This window comes from Mytilus edulis, chromosome 12, assembly GCF_963676685.1.
Source record: "Mytilus edulis chromosome 12, xbMytEdul2.2, whole genome shotgun sequence".
Lineage (NCBI taxonomy): Eukaryota > Metazoa > Mollusca > Bivalvia > Mytilida > Mytilidae > Mytilus > Mytilus edulis.
In genome coordinates, this window is record NC_092355.1 from 71,660,809 (window position 1) to 71,683,700 (window position 22,892).

Consider the following 22,892-nt stretch of genomic DNA (forward strand, 5'->3'; position numbering starts at 1 on the left):
TAATAGGCGAAAAATGGTATTTATTTTTCACTGAATATATGAATAATTATTAAAACCAATTTGACAGACTTTGTTTTATACTTCATGTGATATAGTTATCCAGTATTGATTAACGCTTTTTTCTGGAACAAACAATTGTTCAAAAATTCATTTGAATCCAAAGGTCATTTTTTAAGAATTGTGTTACTACTTTCGCTCACTTGTTTTATTTAAAAATAACAAGAATGTGTCCATAGTAAACGGATGCCCCATCCGCACTACCATTTTCTATGTTTGGTGGACCGTGGAAATGGGGCAAAATCTCTAATTTTGCATTAAAATTAGAAAGATCATATCATAGGGAACATGTGTACTAAGTTTCAAGTTGATTGGACTTCAACTTCATCAAAAACTACCTCGACCAAAAACTTTAAGCTGAAGCGGGACAGAAGGACGGACGGACGGACCAAACGAACGGACGCACAGACAAGAAAACATAATCTCCATAAATGGGGCATAAAAAAAAGAAAAGCGGTAGATTAAAACAAAAAAGAACATGAAAGACGCTTGTTCGAGATAAACTGGAAGTGTCTTCAAATTGGCAAACAACGAATACCGTCGTAATTACAAACAAGATCAAAAGAAATAAAATACACGACATAGAATTCTAAAGACTAAGCAACACAAATCCCTTCAGAAACCCGGACGATTTCTAGTTGCTCCGGCAGGGTACGTACAATACATTTACATTTTGATACATATTCTATTATTACAAATTTCCTCTTTTTCAAGTTATCATTACTGTTTGCAAACAAACACAAAAAATAATTAAACAATATATTATAAAGTGGGGTTTTTGGTGTGAAGTATATAACAAGTTTGGTACTTACAGCCGATTCCATTGTGTGTGTAGGGAAAGGTAGAATCCTTGGTTAGCTTGCTTGTAAGTTGAACCGTGAAGTAGTTATAAGGTTCTAAAGGTGATCTACCCTCCTTAAAGAGTAGACTAGTCCGACAGATCACCAATCTATCTGTGTGTAAGACTAGCCTACTTCGAAAGAATGGTAGTATACCTTAACTAATAATGACTTCACGGTTTAGCTAACAATCAAGCTAACCAAGGATTTTACATTTCCCTACACACTCGATGAAATCGAGAGTTTCATCGAACATCACAAATAGCGCAGAAATCGAAAACGATAGTATGAAAACGACAAAAAAGACATATACGTCTAGCGTTAAGATGAAACTCTCGAAATACCAAACCAATCTTTGAATATCACTGGGTTTATATGTGGAGCTAAGTAAACGTTATTGATAGCGATTCATTCCTCTCGTTTATACTTTATCCAGCAATCGTAATAATAGCCGTTATGTTGGAACTGATCATTCTTAATTCTTTAATTGCACAGCGAATGTTTACTGTTTTAAGAAACGAAAATAAAAGAATGTTTTGGAGATTAGTATGGCCTCCATTATGACCTGTTTTTTTTACTTTTTGGTCAGGTTGTTGTCTCTTTGACACATTACCCATTTCCATTCTCAATTTAATTAAATTATATCTTTGTTACTTATTCTATATTAATAAATTATAAATGTACATTCTTTATTTTTCATTGAGTATATATAGTATTTTGTTTTCCTCTGATTACTTTTTAAAAGGATTTACGTCTTAATATTTGAATATCATAAAGGTCAACATCTCTAAATGAGGATATCCCCAAAAAAGTGGGAAAGTTTTCAGAGTTGAACCGTTTTAGCACAGTGTCAGATACAGGCATACAAATTTAAAAGAATTATTCATGATTATAAATCATTTTAATGTATTATATAAAACATCTGAGCTGCGTCGGATAGAAATCGACCTTATGCAAGTGCATGTACACATACACATGTTTAAGACTTTGATCGATTTTGGATATACAAGATTCATTTTGGTCCGTTTTAAATGGTTGTCTTCTTCTACAAGTCTACCTTTGGAACAATTACAGACTTTCCGTAAAAATTATTTCAACCCAAAATAGGTTAACAGAGGTATTAATTTTCGTTTGCATAAGGTCGATTTCTATCCGACGCAGCTCATCTGTTTATAGTATGTAACAAAGTTAATAATTAACACAGAGCACATAAAATTCATCCATTTAATAACAAACAGTTAAAGTTAACACAGTTTAAAAATCAGGCACAATTATATTAATGTAACACAGCATTTAAAATCAGGAGTTATAAAATCCTTCTTTTCTTCTTTGTTCAAATGTTTGTTTATCATGCATAGATTTATCAAGTCCTATCTTGGCCTGTTCAAATGAAGGATCCAGTTTTAATGTCTGTGTCATGTCTTTAATGGCTTCATCAAATCTACCTGAAAAAAATGCATAAAAATATGTTATAGTGACATAAGGAAGTAAACAAGTATAAGGAAACAATCATTTAGGCAGCAACCATTTGATTTTCTGGGGGGGGCTATGGTTTTTTTTGGAAAAAAAGTTTGTTTCCAGGTTTTGGTGAAAAAAATAATTTGTTTTGGACCCTGAGTAAAAAAAATTGTTTGTTTCACCCTCAGCTGCCACTATATGTAATGCTAAAATTGAAAGAAAAAAATTGTCTTCGGTTTGTCGCTAAAAAAATAGATTGTTCTTCGCCGAAGGCGAAAAAAAAAGTTTGCACAGAAAAAAAAACCATAGCCCCCCCCAGAAAATCAAATGGTTGCTGCCTTAGGGAAAGGGGGAAATGTTTTATTCTAAAAAAAATATTATATAAATTAATCCCCAAAAGTTTCTGGTCAAGCAGTAGCTATTCCAAATAATTATGACATATGGCAAGGCTATTTTTTTTCCTACGACAGAAGTCGTCCCAGAATTTTTTTTAAAATAGCCTTGCTAGATGTCATAATTATTTGGACTAGTCAAGCAGATGACCAAAAAAAATATTTGAATCCTGATTTTGCCCATATCTTATAGTGAAAATTTTTTGATATAATTTGATTAATAGTGATGAAAAATAAAATAAAAATGTTCCTTGCACAACAACAATAATAACCTCCTCACCTTAAAGTTAACACTGCTCCATTATGGCAATCTGATTAAAATACAAATATTCTGTACACCCCAATCTGCTTACAAGTAGATTTTTCTCAATATTGAAGGCTGTATATATGTGGACTTATATATGTACAGTGCAGTGGCGGATCCAGCCATTTGAAAAAGGGGGGGTTCCCAACCCAGGACAAAAAGTGGGGGGGGGGGGGGGGGGGTTCCAACTATATGTCCCCATTCAAATGCATTGATTGTCCAAAAAAAAGGGGGTTCCAACCCACGGAACCCTCCCCCTAGATCCGCCACTGCAGTGGCCTACAAAATGTATACAGTATACTGTGGATTCATTATTATTTATTTAACACCCAAATTTATATGTTCAACGAATTACAAATGTTCTACATAAATTTGTTCTATCAAAACCATGAAATTACATTGTCAAGAAAAGGCAAGTCTTCTGCAATCCACGAAAACTGGTACCCACGAAAACTGGTACCCACGAAACTAAGTAATCAACAGTAGTTGCTAAACATGATATGTTAAGGGACGACATCAAAAGTTCAACTTAATTCACATAGTTTTTTCACTGACCCCCCACCCCCCTCTTAACTTAATTTGGGAAAAATTGATTTACCAATAGGGATTTATGTAAAAATCAATTTAAGATTACAAAACTTGCAGAATTTTAACCCCCACCCCTAAACTATTTGATTTAAGTTTTTTTTATCCTACATCGATCTTGTGATGTCGTCCCTAACATCTCCTTCATTTGTTTTCTGATGGGTAGTTGTCTCAATACAATCATACCACATCTTAGCTCATTATATCTGACTGATGTGTACAAAATTTACCTATCTACATCTACATTGCACATGTCATAAACAGATAGATAAATATATATATTGCAAAGTGCATTACCCAAATTTATGAGCATATATATATGTTAGCGGCAATAAGTGAAATTAGGCATTAAGCTTAAATCCTAGGCAACAAGCTAACGCCTAGGCATTAAGTTATTGCCTGAAATTTTCAGGCATTAAGCTAATTTCCTGAAATCTGATGATGATTATTCATCCTATTGCCGAACATGATTTTAGGCAATAAGTAAACTCTGGATTTTTTGCATATTTGGTGATTTAGTCGTTTCTTAATTATATTTTTAATATTACATGTATAAATATACATTCATTTGACAGATCTTCAAATTTAGTAAGTTCATTAAGTAATTTTAGCAGTTACAAAACATACTTTTTTAATGTTTTGTGGTAAATATTAAATATTAAAAAGTTTTTAAAAAAAGTGAGTGTATCCAATTAAAAAAAAAGGGGGGGGGGATTCTATGGAATATAATTATAATATGTATTTGAAAATTTGTACACTTCACTAGTCGTGCTGATTTGAACACAAAATTAAAATGTGATTTTTTTTTGCTCACACCACTTTCCAATATTTTTTATTGGATAAGTAAATTTTCTGTTTAACAGTTCCACAACTTGTGATAACAAAATGATTTAAAAACAAATTTCTATCAACATGATCAAGTTTTCATATTTTTTTAATTATATGTGTAGTTTTTATGTTGTATGCCTATAGTTGTTATGAGTTTGGTAAATAAAGTCACTATTAATTATTATTTGATGCGTTTTAATATACATAATATATGTTATTAATGATTTTATTTCCCGTCTCTTGTAAATAGTTGTCTCATTAGCAATCATACCACATCTTCTTTTTTATATTTAGGATGAAACTGGGCCCTGTAGTTTTGCATCGGTAAAATTATATTTTTTTCTTTTACTCATACTCAAACGTATGTTAAACGCAGTAATGAACATGATGAAATAAAGTAGTTGAAGTACTAAGTATTTATATGAAAGACGCACAAGATTTATGAAACCGTGACACTTCGAATTCAGCTCCCTCAAAGCACATACTGATTTTATCAACTATAAATTAATTTAATTATTTAAAATTAGTTTGTTCAATTCTAACATAAAACGTAGTTATATGTTTTTACTTATGTTTTGTTTCAAAGAGTTTAAATGTACAATTATAATATTAAAATTATATATTACCTTTAAACTTAAAACTAATAATTATTTTCAAATAATTAATCAGTTTTTAAATTAATTTTGTTGATTAAGGTGGTACCTAACACTACAGGGAGATAACTCTGTAAAATCAGCTAAACGTTTTAATTACGTTATGTTGTTTTGAGAATATTAAGCTTCTCGATGATCAAAATAAGTGTTTGTCAAACTGCTATATAACCAGTGTAATTTTTCTGATAAAACGGTTGGTTAAAATTTTTTGAAATTTTTATATTTTTGTCAAAGGGTCAAAGTAAATACTTTCTGAAAATTTTATGAAAATTAAACGAGCCAAATTAATTTTAGTTAAGGTGTTGGGTACCACCTTAAGTTTGATACCATACTTAAAATTTTTCATTTGCTATTTTCTTTTATTTTCACTTATGAGAGTGGTTATGACATCCTAGGTAAAATAATACTAACTTAGATAATTTTGATGTGCATGCTGAGACATGTCGTAAGTCGGTCCCAACTTTATCTCAATTTCTGTCTTAAGGTGGTACCTAACACTTTAACTAAAATTAATTTGGCTCGTTTAATTTTCTTAAAATTTTGACAAAGTATTTACTTTAACCCTTTGACAAAAATATAAAAATTTCAAAAAATTTGAAATAACCGTTTAATCAGAAAAATTACACTGGTTATATAGCAGTTTGACAAACACTTATTTTGATCATTGAGAAGCTTAATATTCCCTTATGAACACAACGTCATTAAAACCTTCTGCTGCATTTACAGAGTTATCTCCCTGTAGTGTTAGGTACCACCTTAAGAATATCTTATAGGACCCATCTTAGGATAGTTTCGATAAAAAGGCTCCAGTTCTCCTAGTATTATTATGTAACAAATATATTTTTATTATAATGAATAAATGTCTTTATTTACTTGCATTTCTATTTTAGGCATTAAGCTTAATGCCTGCACACATTTTTCAAGATTTAAGCTTAAATCCTAGGATTTAAGACGAATGCCTAACATCACTTAGGCAATAGACTTACTGTCTAAGCGTTAGCTTATTGCCTAGGATTTAAGCTTAAGGCCTAATTTCACTTATTGCGGCTAACATATATATATATAATAGTACCTTTTCACATTGTGACAAATGATTGTACTTTGTGTATAAACCTAGTCTAGAAATGTCACATGATAATCATGTTATAATTAACTGGTACCTTTTCACATTATTCTCTGTCTTACCTAATCTATAATGTATCATTCCCCTATTATAATAGGCAAAAGTGAAGTTAGGGTCAATGGTCAAACAGGAAGTATAATCATTTGATGCTTGGTCAAAATCCACAGATAAATATCTCAGGTAACCTCTATTATTATATGCTGAAGCAAATGAAGATCTCCTGAAAAAATCAAAGGGATTCAAATCACTAATGAACAAAAATGATGGAAAGATTAGAAATTAAAATCCATATTTAGATATGGTACAGGGGTTGTCGCACCAGGCAAAGTGAGCAACCTAACTACCCTATGATGCACCACTTTGTGCTACAGAAGCTCCAAATTAGGAAGCTTAGGTTCACCTCAATATTTCAGTCAAATTCCCCAATGTTTTTTTTATAACTCTTGATCTTAAGGAATCATCTGCATGATCTTATATTCAATACAAATGTATATAAATGCAGTGTTACTGTACACCAAAAGATTAATAACATTAATATAATCAAAGCACTGTAAGCGCTGTAGGCAGTTAACCAAAAACCAAGCCAAACATAATTATAAAAACTGTTGCAATGTTGCTTCAATTTTTTTTTAAAGATTTTTAAAAAGAACAAACATTTAACATTCATATATTGTACATTTATGTTCATTTAATGAATTAATCATTAAGGCAAATAATTCATATTTTGTCAAAGTTTTTTAAAGCAACGGATCTATCAAGTATATTTTTTTCATGGTCATAGAGTCTGCAGTGATACAAGTTTGCAATGATTGCAGTTCTTCTAGTTGATAGTTAACGTTGGTATTAGTTGACTGTTAGTAGTTCAAGTTGACTTTAGTACGAGCTTGTAAAAGTATTAATGGACTTGCTTCCCTGGAAAGAAAACTGAGTTTGTGTTCAACAGTACAAAAGTTATGAGACACACATCAGACAAATGTTTACTACTACAGGGATTAAAGGTGAGGTCTGACTGACCTGTCCATAGTAAATGTAAATGTCCCCACCATTCACCCTAAGTCTATGATTTCTGAGTTTGGAATTAAATGACAGGTAATTATAAAAACAGTTGGTCAAACATTCTTCGGCTTGAAAGATATGTTTTCTTTAAAATGAGCCATATGAATATGAAAATTTTTATAGGACCAGAAATAATTCAAATTATTATTAAGGTAAATTCTTTAAACCTACTAATTATTTTCCATCAATAAATTTTTTTAATTATCAAAAAAATGATTGTCACATAATGCTGTTACGAAGTCTTCCAAACAAAGTTCCCATAAATATTCATTCCCATGGTCGCCTGAAATTGGACAAGGTCTAGTACACGTTGGTTAGGTCTAGCAAAGTGTCATGCATATGTGACGTCCATGAGATTGACATTGTATGTCATTCAATCTTTTTGAAATGACAAACACGAATGAATATGGTTTAGTTTAGGAGTTGGTATTTCAATCTTATACAAGTTCTCAAAACACACACAAGAGGGGGTGGGTGACCCTAGGGACTACCCTTATATTTCATTTAATGTGTTATCTTGTCCCATACATATAAGTTCTCAAACAGGAGGGTGTACAGTGACCATATGGACCCCCTTATAATTCAATTTGATTTGTAATATTGTCCCATACATAAAAATATATTGTTTAAGATTGTGGATCTTGACCGTTATAAATTCTCAAACAGAAAGGGGAAGAGTGGCCCCACGAACTCCACCTATATTTCATATGATTTGTTATATTGTCCCATACATGAATATATTTGGTTTAGGGGTGGGGATCTCGACCGTTTCCAAGTTCTCAAATAGGAGGGGTGGGGTTACCCGCAGGGAATCCCCCTATATTTCATTTGATTAGTTAAATTGTCACCTACATGAAGATATATGGTTTAGGGGTGGGGATCTCGACCGTTACCAAGTTCTCAAACAGGAGGGGTGGGGTGACCCCCAGGGACTCCACCTATATTTCATTTGATTATATATATATTGTCCCATACATGAATAAATATGGTTTAGGGGTGGGGATCTCGACTGTTTCCAAGTTCTAAAACATGGAGGGGTGGGGTGATCCTAGGGACTTCCCCTATATTTCATTTGATTAGTTATTTAGTCTCTGACATACATGAATGTATATGGTTGAAGGGTGGGGATCTCATCCGTTTCAAAGTTATCAAACAGGAGGAGGTAGAGTGGCCCAATGGACTCCACCTATATATCATATGATTTGCTTACATTCAGGTATCATATAATATAGTTACCTGTTTGTGCCTGTCCCAAGTCAGGAGCCTGTAATTCAGTGGTTGTCGTTATTTTATGTGTTACATATTTGTTTTTTTTGTTATTTTTTTTTATATAAATAGGGTTGTTAGTTTTCTCGTTTGAATTGTTTCACATTGTCTTATCGGGGCCTTTTATAGCTGACTATAGTGTATGGGCTTTTCTCCTTGTTGAAGGCCATATGATGACCTATAGTTGTTAATGTCTGTGTCATTTTGGTCTCTTGTGGATAGTTGTCTCATTGGCAATCATACCACATCTTTTTTTTTTTTATATAAGAAAGTTTCAGCTATTTTAAATGACCTATCAAAATGGAGAACAAAAAAATACCCCTTGAAATTGCAGTAATATGTTTAACTTTAAAAGCATCTAACATGCATTACCAACATTTATCACTGATAAAGAAAATTTATACTGTTACCAGGAACATACATGTATATTGTCAGATAAACTGTTCCCAGCTGTCACACTGTATTGGATTTTGACATTAAAATTGGTGTACAAAATATTTTCTGCTTTTTCTTTCTTTTACATATATGTTTTGGTTTTCAATTCTAGTGTTTATATTTTTTTACCATGCAAAGATGTATTTTGTCACCTGTCTAATAGCCAAAACCCGGGATTACCCTTATCCGCTTCCGGAATCGGATCCGATATTGTAATTGTCTTCTCGCGGCAGCCATTTTGTTTTCAATGTTGTTTTGACAGATAGTGAGATACGATTTTACTCGGATTTATACATTATATGTCGGCGATTTTCTGTATAAAGCTAGCGGTTGAACAAATTGAACATTGCTGTCATAAATAGTAATGATGAAAAAAAGTTTGAGATCGTTTATTAGATCGAAATTTTGGTAAAAACGTTTGCAAAGTTATTTTTTTATTTTCTTTCAAGGTCCGTCGGGGGTATCCGGTCGTTCCGGCCCCAAACCGATCCGGCCCCAAGTCAATCCGGCCCCAAGTCGATCCGGCCCAAGTCGATCCGTCCCACGTCGATCCGGCCCCAAGTCGATCCGGCCCCATTATAAAATATGAATAAACTATATTGATTTTGGAGGAATTTTGTCATGGCGATTTTTATTATATTTAGTTCACACACAGAATAGCTAAACAAATATTTACAGTCCAATGGAACCTATAAAATTTAACTCATCATAATGACTTGTTTAATCAAATCATTAGTCTATTGGTTTGTTTATTCAACAATTGTCTGATGATTGTGAACTAAGGTAATGTCACTCGTTATCACTTAATTCAATCAAATCCTGATTAATTAAAGTTACGTAATCAACAAGGTCTTTATAGTTTATAGATTTTGAAAATTTTCATTCTTTCATTTGCGCCGATTTCATTTTTTCATTTGCGCCGATTTTATATTTGCTCCTAATAGATTTACAGGTAAGTTAATACGTGTACATGTATTGTACTATACCATTGATAAAATCTGGTTATAATTGTTGTTCATTTATGTTTAAGTTTATTTTGATTCATATTGTTCTGGAACTTCGTTGTAACATGGTGGACATATTACACACTGAAACGAGCCGAAGAGTCAATTCTTTAATCATCGAGGGCCATACATATCGGAAGGTTAGTGTCCTGAAACATAAGAACATATCTTACGAATGTACCACAAATCGTGTAAACCCAGAGTCACCACGGATTATATTGTCAAAACACTGATCGAGCATAAACATGTGGCAGATGTCCGAAAGACAGAGGTTAAAGAACTACGGGTACTGTCAAGAAAAAGTCTGGAGGTGTATCTTGTGGGCCTTCTTCCATCTCCCAGTAGTGAGCAGGGGACAACAGTTATATACATGTTATGATTGACATTTCATTACATTTGTACAAATGGCTAATGGAAGAGGTCTTAAATGATAAATGAAAAATAACATGACTTGGATGGAGAGTTCTCTCATTTACACTCATACCACATCTTCTTATATCTATTCACCTGTAATTTACCTGTAAAAAAAATCGGCGCAAATGAAAAAAATAATCGGCGCAAATGAAAGAAAAAATCGGCGCAAATGAAATGCAGATCGGCGCAAATGCAAAACGCCGTTATAGTTGTCGAGGTCTAACATGTTGGTCACATACCACACAAGGAAAAGCCATTGTGATATTAAATATCAAACGCATTTTGTCCTCTCTTTTACAGAGAGGATTCGGCAAATCAAACAACATTTCTCAATTTGAGAAATTTTAAGAACTTAAAAGAAAAATAAAGTGTTGATGTATCAGCTTGGGAATCGGCTTGTACACAAGATGAAAGACTTGTCAGGACCCCAGTCAATAGAGAGAAAGTGATAATTTAATACTGCTCAGCTGATTAATGTTGATGTCTGAATTCTTTTATATACGTTTTAATATAATTATACCCAATAATCTTGAAAACTTGTAATAAAAACATAATCAATCTAGTTCTTTTATACTCATCTAAAGAAAATATTTTTCAAAGGCCTTTTTTTTATTTTTTTTTTTATCGTACACCTTTCACATTATAATAAAAATCATACACATTTATGAATTACAATTAATATATATCTTTATTTTTGTTCCTTATAAAAATATTTTTATTTGGGCCGGATCGACTTAACATTTGGGCCGGATCGACGTGGGGCCGGATCGACGTGGGACGGATCGAAAAGAAAATATTTTTCGAAGGCCTTTTTTTTATTTTTTTTTTTATCGTACACCTTTCACATTATAATAAAAATCATACACATTTATGAATTACAATTAATATATATCTTTATTTTTGTTCCTTATAAAAATATTTTTATTTGGGCCGGATCGACTTAACATTTGGGCCGGATCGACGTGGGGCCGGATCGACGTGGGACGGATCGACTTGGGCCGGATCGACGTGGGGCCGGATCGACCCGAAAGCCAACGGGGGTATCCGGTCGTTCCGGCCCCAAACCGATCCGGCCCCAAGTCAATCCGGCCCCAAGTCGATCCGGCCCAAGTCGATCCGTCCCACGTCGATCCGGCCCCAAGTCGATCCGGCCCCATTATAAAATATGAATAAACTATATTGATTTTGGAGGAATTTTGTCATGGCGATTTTTATTATATTTAGTTCACACACAGAATAGCTAAACAAATATTTACAGTCCAATGGAACCTATAAAATTTAACTCATCATAATGACTTGTTTAATCAAATCATTAGTCTATTGGTTTGTTTATTCAACAATTGTCTGATGATTGTGAACTAAGGTAATGTCACTCGTTATCACTTAATTCAATCAAATCCTGATTATTTAAAGTTACGTAATCAACAAGGTCTTTATAGTTTATAGATTTTGAAAATTTTCATTCTTTCATTTGCGCCGATTTCATTTTTTCATTTGCGCCGATTTTATATTTGCTCCTAATAGATTTACAGGTAAGTTAATACGTGTACATGTATTGTACTATACCATTGATAAAATCTGGTTATAATTGTTGTTCATTTATGTTTAAGTTTATTTTGATTCATATTGTTCTGGAACTTCGTTGTAACATGGTGGACATATTACACACTGAAACGAGCCGAAGAGTCAATTCTTTAATCATCGAGGGCCATACATATCGGAAGGTTAGTGTCCTGAAACATAAGAACATATCTTACGAATGTACCACAAATCGTGTAAACCCAGAGTCACCACGGATTATATTGTCAAAACACTGATCGAGCATAAACATGTGGCAGATGTCCGAAAGACAGAGGTTAAAGAACTACGGGTACTGTCAAGAAAAAGTCTGGAGGTGTATCTTGTGGGCCTTCTTCCATCTCCCAGTAGTGAGCAGGGGACAACAGTTATATACATGTTATGATTGACATTTCATTACATTTGTACAAATGGCTAATGGAAGAGGTCTTAAATGATAAATGAAAAATAACATGACTTGGATGGAGAGTTCTCTCATTTACACTCATACCACATCTTCTTATATCTATTCACCTGTAATTTACCTGTAAAAAAAAATCGGCGCAAATGAAAAAAATAATCGGCGCAAATGAAAGAAAAAATCGGCGCAAATGAAATGCAGATCGGCGCAAATGCAAAACGCCGTTATAGTTGTCGAGGTCTAACATGTTGGTCACATACCACACAAGGAAAAGCCATTGTGATATTAAATATCAAACGCATTTTGTCCTCTCTTTTACAGAGAGGATTCGGCAAATCAAACAACATTTCTCAATTTGAGAAATTTTAAGAACTTAAAAGAAAAATAAAGTGTTGATGTATCAGCTTGGGAATCGGCTTGTACACAAGATGAAAGACTTGTCAGGACCCCAGTCAATAGAGAGAAAGTGATAATTTAATACTGCTCAGCTGATTAATGTTGATGTCTGAATTCTTTTATATACGTTTTAATATAATTATACCCAATAATCTTGAAAACTTGTAATAAAAACATAATCAATCTAGTTCTTTTATACTCATCTAAAGAAAATATTTTTCAAAGGCCTTTTTTTTATTTTTTTTTTTATCGTACACCTTTCACATTATAATAAAAATCATACACATTTATGAATTACAATTAATATATATCTTTATTTTTGTTCCTTATAAAAATATTTTTATTTGGGCCGGATCGACTTAACATTTGGGCCGGATCGACGTGGGGCCGGATCGACGTGGGACGGATCGAAAAGAAAATATTTTTCGAAGGCCTTTTTTTAATTTTTTTTTATCGTACACCTTTCACATTATAATAAAAATCATACACATTTATGAATTACAATTAATATATATCTTTATTTTTGTTCCTTATAAAAATATTTTTATTTGGGCCGGATCGACTTAACATTTGGGCCGGATCGACGTGGGGCCGGATCGACGTGGGACGGATCGACTTGGGCCGGATCGACGTGGGGCCGGATCGACCCGAAAGCTCCGTCGGGCATGTCGGGCGTAGCTAGTAACCAAGTAGAAAGTCCGACTGCAAAAGTGGAATGTCGCAGACCTCGGACAATCGCTAATTTGAACCCCTGCGTCCAAATTGAAAAGATACGAAAATTTCGTATTCTAATTCAAAATTGCCGTCAACAGCGTGACAGCGTGATCACTTGAACTTATATTAATAGACTACTGACGTAGTTGACTACGTATTGATGACAAACAATATTCCTACGACTTTTGCAATTTGGGAAATCTTAACTACTTGTCTTTAGAGATTTACGGCGATTAAATATTTCAAACATTTGTTCTTTGACAGTTCTTTGACATCTCAGCCAAAAGCTCAGGGGACAATAAACTACATAAGGATTCCTAATGTGCTCTACTTCCTATGTGCAACTTCAAAACTTTTGGGAAAATCGACGATCATTTAAGGTTTTTCTGGTCATATTTTTTGTAATCCAGAATGAAAAGTATGAAAAAACTGTCCAATAAGTTATAAATAACACAGTAACCAGCTAGATGATAACAATGGCACGTATTTCAGCATTTATTGGGTAGAACACAAATCCAGGGTGCTCGCATAAGGCAGCTTAACTGCCTAAAAATAAGAAGATGTGGTATGATTGCCAATGATACAACTCTATACAAGCATGACCAGAGACCAAATGATGTAGAAGTTAAAAACTAAAGGGTCACCACACTGCCTTCCACAATGAGCAAAATGTATCATTTCTACATTCTACAATTGTTTATTCCGTCAACATGCTTATATATATATACCGGTATATACAAGGCCGTAGCTAGGCATCTTAGTTTAGTGAGGCAAAATTATTGAGCCGAGCGAAGCGAGGCGAAAAATTTTTTTGGGAGGGTATAAAATGAATGGTGCAAAATCCTGCATTCTAGGCATTTTTAGAGAGTTTGATAACGGTTTTGAATTTGGACACTTTTCATATAATTTTTTTATATTTTAAGACTTTTACTAACACCAAATTTTTAACAACTTTATTTAAATTTATATGTAAGATAATCATCCAAATATCACTGGTTTGAGTCTGCTGCCAGAACATAGAACAAACATCGATTCAGTAGAGTTTGCCAAATTTTTCTATGGCCGGTTCAGTCAAATAGTTTCAGAATCATAATTTGGTCTGCTGATATCCTTATGGCGATGAACATGACAAGCCCGCACAATCTCTCCGGCCACTCATGCATGCATGCTCTTTTCCAAGTTTTCAGTCGTTTCAGGGCAGTCTGTGTTTCTAAAGGAAGCACATTCTCATCAACACAATGATCAATGTCTTCTTCCAATTCCTTCTCCATCAGCAATTTGTTAGCAGCATCGGTAGTAACAATTTTGTTTGCAAAAGGGAATTAAGCTTTCCTGTAAGCACCATCATACAGTCGCAGATACAAAATATTAAACTCGCTTTTATGCTGACAAAGAGTAGACAAACTAGGGATAAAATGAGATAAGATAAATGTGTATGATTCTATCTATAGAGTATATATGATATGCGTACAGGGGAATTGGAATGGAGTTTTTGACGTTTACATGTAGGTCCATAATTTCAGATTATTTCTGGAAATAGTTGGTGGTATTTTAGTTCCAGAATCTAAAAATTTAGGGGTTAGGGGTATAGGGTGTCCGATTCCGAAACCCCGACTATAAAGAATCGAAATTCCGTAGTCCCGAATAAGTAAAGACAAAATCTGTGTTAAAGGTTCTACCATTCCTCAATAATATCAAATTGGAATATGGGATATTCTTTCAATTTTTAAGGTTAAAGAAACATGGATAGAAACTAATCCATGCATGTTTCATATTATTTATATTCTATTTATCTGTAAAGAGAAAGATTAAAGTTCGTGAAATGAATACGCAGACAGGACTGCCCCCTTGCGATTACTTGATTTGTCAAAAGTTGGTTAAACGGAGGAATGAATACGCAGACAGGACTGCCCCCTTCCGAAGACCAGTACTTGATTTGTCAGTCTACTTATCGTTTTTGGATTGTTCTAATGAAGTTACATGTATATGCAATATTCAGACTCTGTTCACAAAAAAAATAGTTTACTAGAATTATTCCTTCTTTACCTTCAGTGTCGCTTTTCCTTTTTTCTGCAAGAGCCTGCTTTTAACTAGAGACCCATGATGATTATCATTACTAGGTTAATGTTATCGAGAAACATCACCCGTTGAGATGCTGAGTTATATCCAGGAAAAATAGTTTAAAAGGAATGATGACAAGTTGTAGAAATTAAGGTTGAGACAGAACAACAAATGACTATTATATTGATATATATATGTATAAAAAAAATAATCAGTGTCGAAATTTTAGTGAGGCAATTGCCTCACTTGCCTCAAGGGTAGCTACGGCCTTGTATATATATTAGTTATGTACATATGTATGTAAGAATGTTGTTATAAATGAGTAATTTATCAATATGATTGACATTTTGGAGTCTAGACAGTCTGCACCAAAAACTTTTTCAACTACTAGTCCGAAAACCAATATTCTGACATTTTTCTTATTGGGTCAAACAAAATTTGGCAAAAACTTACTAGTCCGAATGAAATTTTACTAGTCTTGGGCATCGGACTAGTGGCTAACCGTGCAGACTGTGGAGCTATTGTAGTTATGGCAGTTAAACATTGTTAAATGTCCCTGTTTGTTGAATTAGTAGTTGTCAATCACCAGTACCAGAGGCGGATTTAGGGGGGGTCCAGGGGGCCGGTGGGCCCCCCTTTTTTGGAAAAAAAATTGGTTGCTTATATAGGGAATCACTGAAGCGTGACTGGAGTGGGCCCCCTCTTAGGTCAGTCAGTGGGCCCCCACTTATAAAAATTTCTGGATCCGCCACTGAGTACTTTAACCTTATGATCATGAATAAATAATCCAGCAGATTGACAAAACTTAAATCATTGTACATACATGACTTACGTCTAGGATGTCAATGAACTGATCTAAAGATATTTTCAATTGTTTTAACAGTTCATTTAGGGACGACATCAAAAGTTCAATGAAGGATAAAAAACTTAATTCACATAGTTTTTTTCACTGACCCCCCCCCCCCCCCCCCTTCCCCCCTCTTAACTTAATTTGGGAAAAATTGATTGACCCATATGGATATATGTAAAAATCAATGTCGGATAACCAAATCTTGCAGCCGTTCACCCCCACCCCCAAACTATTTGAATTAAGTTTTTTTATCTTACATTGATCTTTTGATGTCGTCCCTTATACATACAGACATACATGACATAGACATGAGAATCATTGAAACTATATTTCAGTTTGTATAGATTTATATTTAAAATTTATCAGCGTATAGCTAACATGCTTATCAATCTGTCTACTTTCTGTTTGTGAGGCCAGTGCCTTGAAGGTTGGAATAATAGTTCTAATCATTCCTAAAAACTCGAAAGCTATAATAAAGAAGTCACACAAACACCTGAAAACATATACAACAACTTTAGATTTTTTACATTTCTTTCCTTCATACAACATACATGTGTTTTAATATACTAGTAGCTATATAGAAAAGTAGTCTCAGAAGTACAAATGAACCTAAGGTTCATCATGAATAAGGAATTGAAAATATGGCCATTTTTACATCTCAAAATTTACTATGAGTACAGACAAACTGGTACATCTACAAAAGTTTTAAGGCATGGCAGGAACTAGATATATAAAAGCCGTTCTTCTAAAAAGCGCCCGGGGAAAGGAAAAAGCGGCTGGGGAAGGAAAATTAGCGGCCGGGAGAATAAAACAATAATATTTTATATAAAAGAATAAATAATCATTGCTTGTTTTGTCCTTAATATAAATGTGGATATGATGCCTGAAGTCTTATACTTTCGCAACTGCATGGTGAACACTATTTTATGCAGATGTTGATATACATTTATTATATCTTTTTTATGAAACTAAAACTGTTTCAATGGCTATGCTTATCAGGGTTTTAATGCTTATTTTTAAATTTAAACCAAACTCCTGCTTTTCACCCCCTTGTTTTAACTATGGTACATGTATAATACTGCTTTATTTGCTGATGTATTATGTGTAACTCTTTTAATTTTGATTAAATTAATATTTATCTGTGAAATTTAAGTTTTTTTTTTTACATTTTTCATTTTGATATCGTTTTTGAAAAACTTGCCTTTGATGTCTTACATTTCATAAATCTTCCGCATAAACTGTGATCCATTATAATCAGTCTTTCGAAATAGTATTCATAAATTATATTATTGTTAAAATTGAAACATTCATACTTGTTTTATTACAAATGTCTATTATCTGAATTTGAAAATTACTTGTCTAATTAAAAACAATTAATGTGCATAACTTATTTCATCAACACAAAGTTGTCTCATGCCAATAAAATATTCAAATATTTCCCCGGGCTCTATTTTTTCTTCCCCGGGCGCTTTTTCTTTCCCCCGGGCGCTTTTTCTTCACCCAGGCGCTCCCGGGCGCATTTTAGTAGGACCCTATAAAAGTTATACATTTTATATGTAGTATACATTTCAGAAAATTAAAAACTTGTCTTGATATACATGATTTAGATGTCCAGTTTTTTTTCCAGTCTGCAGAAGATAGCAAAATAAACAAACAGAGTTTCATTTGATAGGGTCCACTCAGTTAGGGAGCTACCATTTGATTTTTATGGGGGGGCTAGGATGACAAATTTTGTCCTGCATTTTTTTTTTAGTTGTAATCTCTGTCCTGCCTTTTTATTTTTCACTCTATTCAGTCCTGCCTTGAAAAAACTGGAAAGCAAAGTCTAGTAAAGTTTATTATTTTCAATAATTTATATATAATCTAGTTCTTGCCATCCCTTAAAACTTTTGCAGGTGCATAGGTTTGTCTGTACTCAGAGCATCAGAGTAAAATTTGTGGTGTAAATACAGCCATATTAGCCAAAAGGTCATGATGAACCTTAATACATTTTTTGAATTTACTTTACATGTCAGTTTGGGTTATTACTTATACCAATGATTTTCTATAGTATTCTACAGCTGTTCTAAAAGTTCTTATTTACAATCTGGTTTTTCCATTTGAATACATGTACAAATGTACATGTACTCAATGTAGCTATATACTAGGGTGCAATCAACAGTTTTTTACGTGACGTCATTCTGTAACAGGGCATGTAATAGTGGACCCATCATGCAGAAGTCAGATATTCATAGTTATATAGATATCTATACATCAATGGAAAGATAATTCTATGAACTTTCTGAATAAATAAAAAAAAATCCAACATCTCTTGTTTAAACATGCAAATTGGTACAAGTTATCAGCTGGAAATTAGGCATTTTCCCCCTAAAAAACCTTAAAAACAGACCACCTTTGGACACAAGGATCAGTAACCTGTGCATATATTTGAGATTTCTTATAATATGCATTTCGAAGAGCTTATCCGGCTGATTTAAGAAAATGTAGTTTCAGCCTACGTTCGCCTGCTCCGAAAGGAGCTATCTTACCTGACAAATCAAAGTGCTTTTTGCAACAGGTGAAAATCAGCTGTTTATGGAGTTGCCTCCCATATAGTAGGAAGTCACAAAAACATTTTTTTTTTTTAAATCTTGACAAAAGTGGCATTTTAATTGAACTTCAATATATGTTTTTCACATTGAACATAAAAAACAATCAACTTTTTCATTTAGTGGTATATAAATAGCAGGGAATTCCATCAGTATGTAAATCTCACTGGGGAAATACCCCTAGTTTTTAGTACGAAACTGTTTATAGCACCCCTAATACCAGAGACATATATATGTGTATATATGTCTCTGCTAATACCGATAGATAGATACATGTACATAATTTCTCTCCCCCTTTTCTGATTTCCCATCATCATGCATTAAACGTCAGATACATACAGGTTGTTTTCTGTTGAAATATCGAGCTTTGCTCGTTTTGCACAATCAATAAATTCGCTGTATTTTTGTTCTGCTTTCTTTCTATCAATTTTTTCTAAAAGTTTTGCTTGTTCCAAAAAATTGATATATTCCATTACAGAGTTTGTTCCCTTTGTTTACATTTTGGAACCAAAACCGAATAGCACATGAAAAAAATCCGGATGGTCTTAATTTTATTTTTAGGGAGCTACCATTTGATAAAAGTTTAAACTAATATAAGGAGAGGCTTGAATGACGTCCTGTATTTTTTTAGTTGTTATATTTGTCCTGCCTTTTTATTATTCCCTATTCGATACTGCCTTTTTTTTTACTAGTTTATCCGAACATTTTTGTCGTTTTTTTAGTAGAAACCACAAAGCATTAAAAACATACATAAAAAACTTCATTTGACTTCCGAAACCATATTAGGTTTAAAGAAAAATAATCGACGTTGTTCTGTGTTTCAAGAATAAAAATAAAAGTCTCAAATACATATTGAATTTTGGTGTTGAAAACTATTTTTTCTGTGATAATGTGCAAATTTTTACATAATCTATACTCCAATTATAAACTTTGTATGCCTTTATTTATTAAATTAACTGAATGAAATTAGTTCATATGGTTGACATAAAAAAATACAAAACTGGTGCTGTGTGTGACGTTTGTGCGTATAAAAGAGGCAGGTACTTGAAATTACTGGAAACGTCATTGCCAAGAATCTGTCCGGTTTAAGGGAGATAACTCAATTTGATAACAATTATTTGTATCGACAAGGGAGAATTCAGTGATAGCTTTAACATCCAACAAGGAGTTAGACAAGGGGGTATTCTATCAACCCACTTATATAAAATATTTGTGGAAGATCTTCTTAAAGAACTGGAAGAAAACTCACTAGGCTTTTTATTAGGCACAATATACTGTGGCGCACCAACTTGTGCTGATGATGTAGCGCTACTGAGCTCAAATCCAGAAGAACTTCAGGTGATGCTTAATATTCTACAGAGATATGCGAACCAACACCAGTATACTATTCACCCGACTAAATCCAAAATTATCCACTATAATAAATCATCAAAAAATCCCGAGCCTTACTCCTGGAACATGTCGGGAAAGGAAATTTCTGCTTCTGAAGAAACGGTACATCTGGGTATAAAACGAACAACGAGAAAGGAATGTGATATCAACATAGAGGATCGCATCAAATCTGCAAGAAGAACCAAGTATGCTCTAATGAACTCAGGTCTGCACGGAACCAACGGCTTAAATCCCAAAATCTCCGTTACAATATACAAAAGCTATGTATTACCTAGACTCTTGTATGGCTTGGAAGTCCTCACTCTTACCAAAGCTCAAATGGAACTACTGGAAAAGTTTCACAAAGAAACTCTCAGATCAATCCAATCATTCTCTAAAAGAACGGCTATTTCTGCCATTTATTTACTACTGGGTGTCCTACCGGTAGAAGGAGAAATCCATAGAAAGAAACTGACACTTTTACATGCAATTCTGTCCTGTGACAACGCTAAATTAAAGGAAATTCTTAAAAGACAAATATCCGTCAACTCCGATAATCCTAAAAGCTTCTTTCATCAATCAATTTTACTACTACAACAATACAACCTGCCAAACATTCTTGACTCCAGTATAAAACTGCCTTCAAAAGTTGTATGGAAAAAAATCTTGAGATCCACAATCAACAAATACTGGACCTATGACCTACAAGAAAAGGCGAAGTCAAAATCATCACTGAGTTCACTTAACACAACCATCTTAGAGATAGGTACTGTCCACCCAGTCTGGGAATCTGCATCACAGAGCTTATTAGATGTACGGAAAAGCATGATCAAAGCTCGTATGCTCACTGGTACATACTTGGTACAGGCCGACAAATACAAATTTAGTCAATACAAGATAAATGCAACATGCCTTCTGTGTCAGAGGGAGGACGAAGATTTAACGCATGTCTTAACATTCTGTCCAGCTTTAAGGGAAATGCGTATGAAGTATTTCCTTCCTCTCAAAATCCTGGTCACAAATATCATAGGTTGCAAAGGATGGGAACAACTTTTTAACAATAACCAAAACATCGTAGCACTTTTGCTAGATTTCTCAGTTTTCCACAATCTGCAAAACCTCAGTAAAACCCAGAAGATGAATGTCGAGTCACTGACTAGAGACTTCTGTTACAAAATACATATCTGCCGCTTAAAGCTTCTAAAGAACTTAGAAAACCAGTGAAATTCAAATGGAAGTATGTGAATTCTAGGAATGATCAGTATAGACAATGTACTCTAGTAACTTTTGTACCTAATCAATTTTATTTTTTTACTTATGATGGACAAGTTGAGTTTTAGATTTTATGCCTCCAAACATGTACATTTTTTTTTTTTTTTTTCTAATCCTGTGAATATTTTTCCATCCCCATTTTATTGTATTTTTACTTCTTAACTACGTTAAACTCTACACCATATGTACAGAGCACGTCTACTGGCCCTTTTTTACATTATTTATTTTATCGATTATTTTTACCTTTGTCTTTGGTCCTTTTTAACCCTATTGTAATTAACTTTTAAAAATATAAAATAAATCTTGATTTACCCACTACTGTAAATACTCCTCATTACCCATTGCGGGGTGTTCCTTAGATAGGAAGCTTATACAAAAGAAAGAAAGAAAGAAGGACGATAATCCATCCTCGTTCCACATGCAGGTGGCAGTTAGGTCCGCTGCTGTATGCCCTGAGGTAATCGGTGCCCTGAGGTAATCGTGGTAATGCGTCATTGATTAAATACGCACGAAAAAATAGTTCTTATTTAGATAGATCTTAATACCAAATTTTAAAGTGACCAAATACCAAAGATGTCAACAAACTTCCCAAATGATTTTATTATTTGTTTTCACCGATCATTCATTTCGTATGTACGTGTAGGGTGGGGATGGCTGGTAAAATTATAAACTTTTTTTTTTTTTTTTTTTTTTTTTATAAAAGTTCAATTAATGATCTGAAGTATTCATTCATGACAGGGTTACCTGAGGTAACCCCAATTATAACAACAAATACAACCATTAAACTCAAGTCAACTGAGGTAACTTTATATATACATCACATAAACAATACAAATCTATGAAGTCCTACATTCTATTATAAAATTAAGAAATTGTGTAATTAAAATATAAATGTATACACTAGCAAAGTATGTACTAAAAATTCTTTCATAACAGGGTAACCTGCGGTAACCCAAACAATAACAGCAAATACAACCTATTTAACTCAAGTTAATTCAGATCACCTTTACATATACATCACATAAACAATATAATTTCAATGAATTCCTACATAACAAAAGAAGAAAGTGGTTTATTACAGCATAAATGCATATACTAGCAAAGTATCTACTAAGTATTTTGTTATGACAGGGTTACCTCAGGTAACCCATAAAATAGCAACAAGTATTATCCATTGATATCAAGTTAACTAAAGTCGCTTTTCCGATATATCACATAAACCATACACATCTATGAGGCGTACATGTA

The 22,892-nt window shown here is 33.4% G+C and overlaps 2 protein-coding genes across 3 annotated transcripts in view; one reads left to right on the top strand and one right to left on the bottom strand.

The window, feature by feature from the left end:
- LOC139499281 (uncharacterized) overlaps positions 1–22,892 on the top strand; it is a 740,979-nt gene that overhangs the window by 658,727 nt on the left and 59,360 nt on the right. The gene's annotated exons all lie outside the window — the stretch shown is intronic.
- LOC139499063 (tetratricopeptide repeat protein 32-like) lies at positions 1,776–19,504 on the bottom strand. 2 transcript variants are annotated; one of them, XM_071287729.1, is made up of 3 exons: positions 19,341–19,504; positions 6,302–6,459; positions 1,776–2,341 (listed from the first exon to the last, which is right to left on the bottom strand). In XM_071287729.1, the coding sequence occupies exons 1-3, from the start codon at positions 19,472–19,474 to the stop codon at positions 2,196–2,198; spliced, it is 438 nt and encodes a 145-aa protein (XP_071143830.1). In that variant the 5' UTR covers positions 19,475–19,504; the 3' UTR covers positions 1,776–2,195. The 2 variants fall into 2 exon arrangements, with proteins under 2 accessions (XP_071143830.1, XP_071143831.1); XM_071287730.1 differs by having other exon boundaries at positions 19,275–19,381.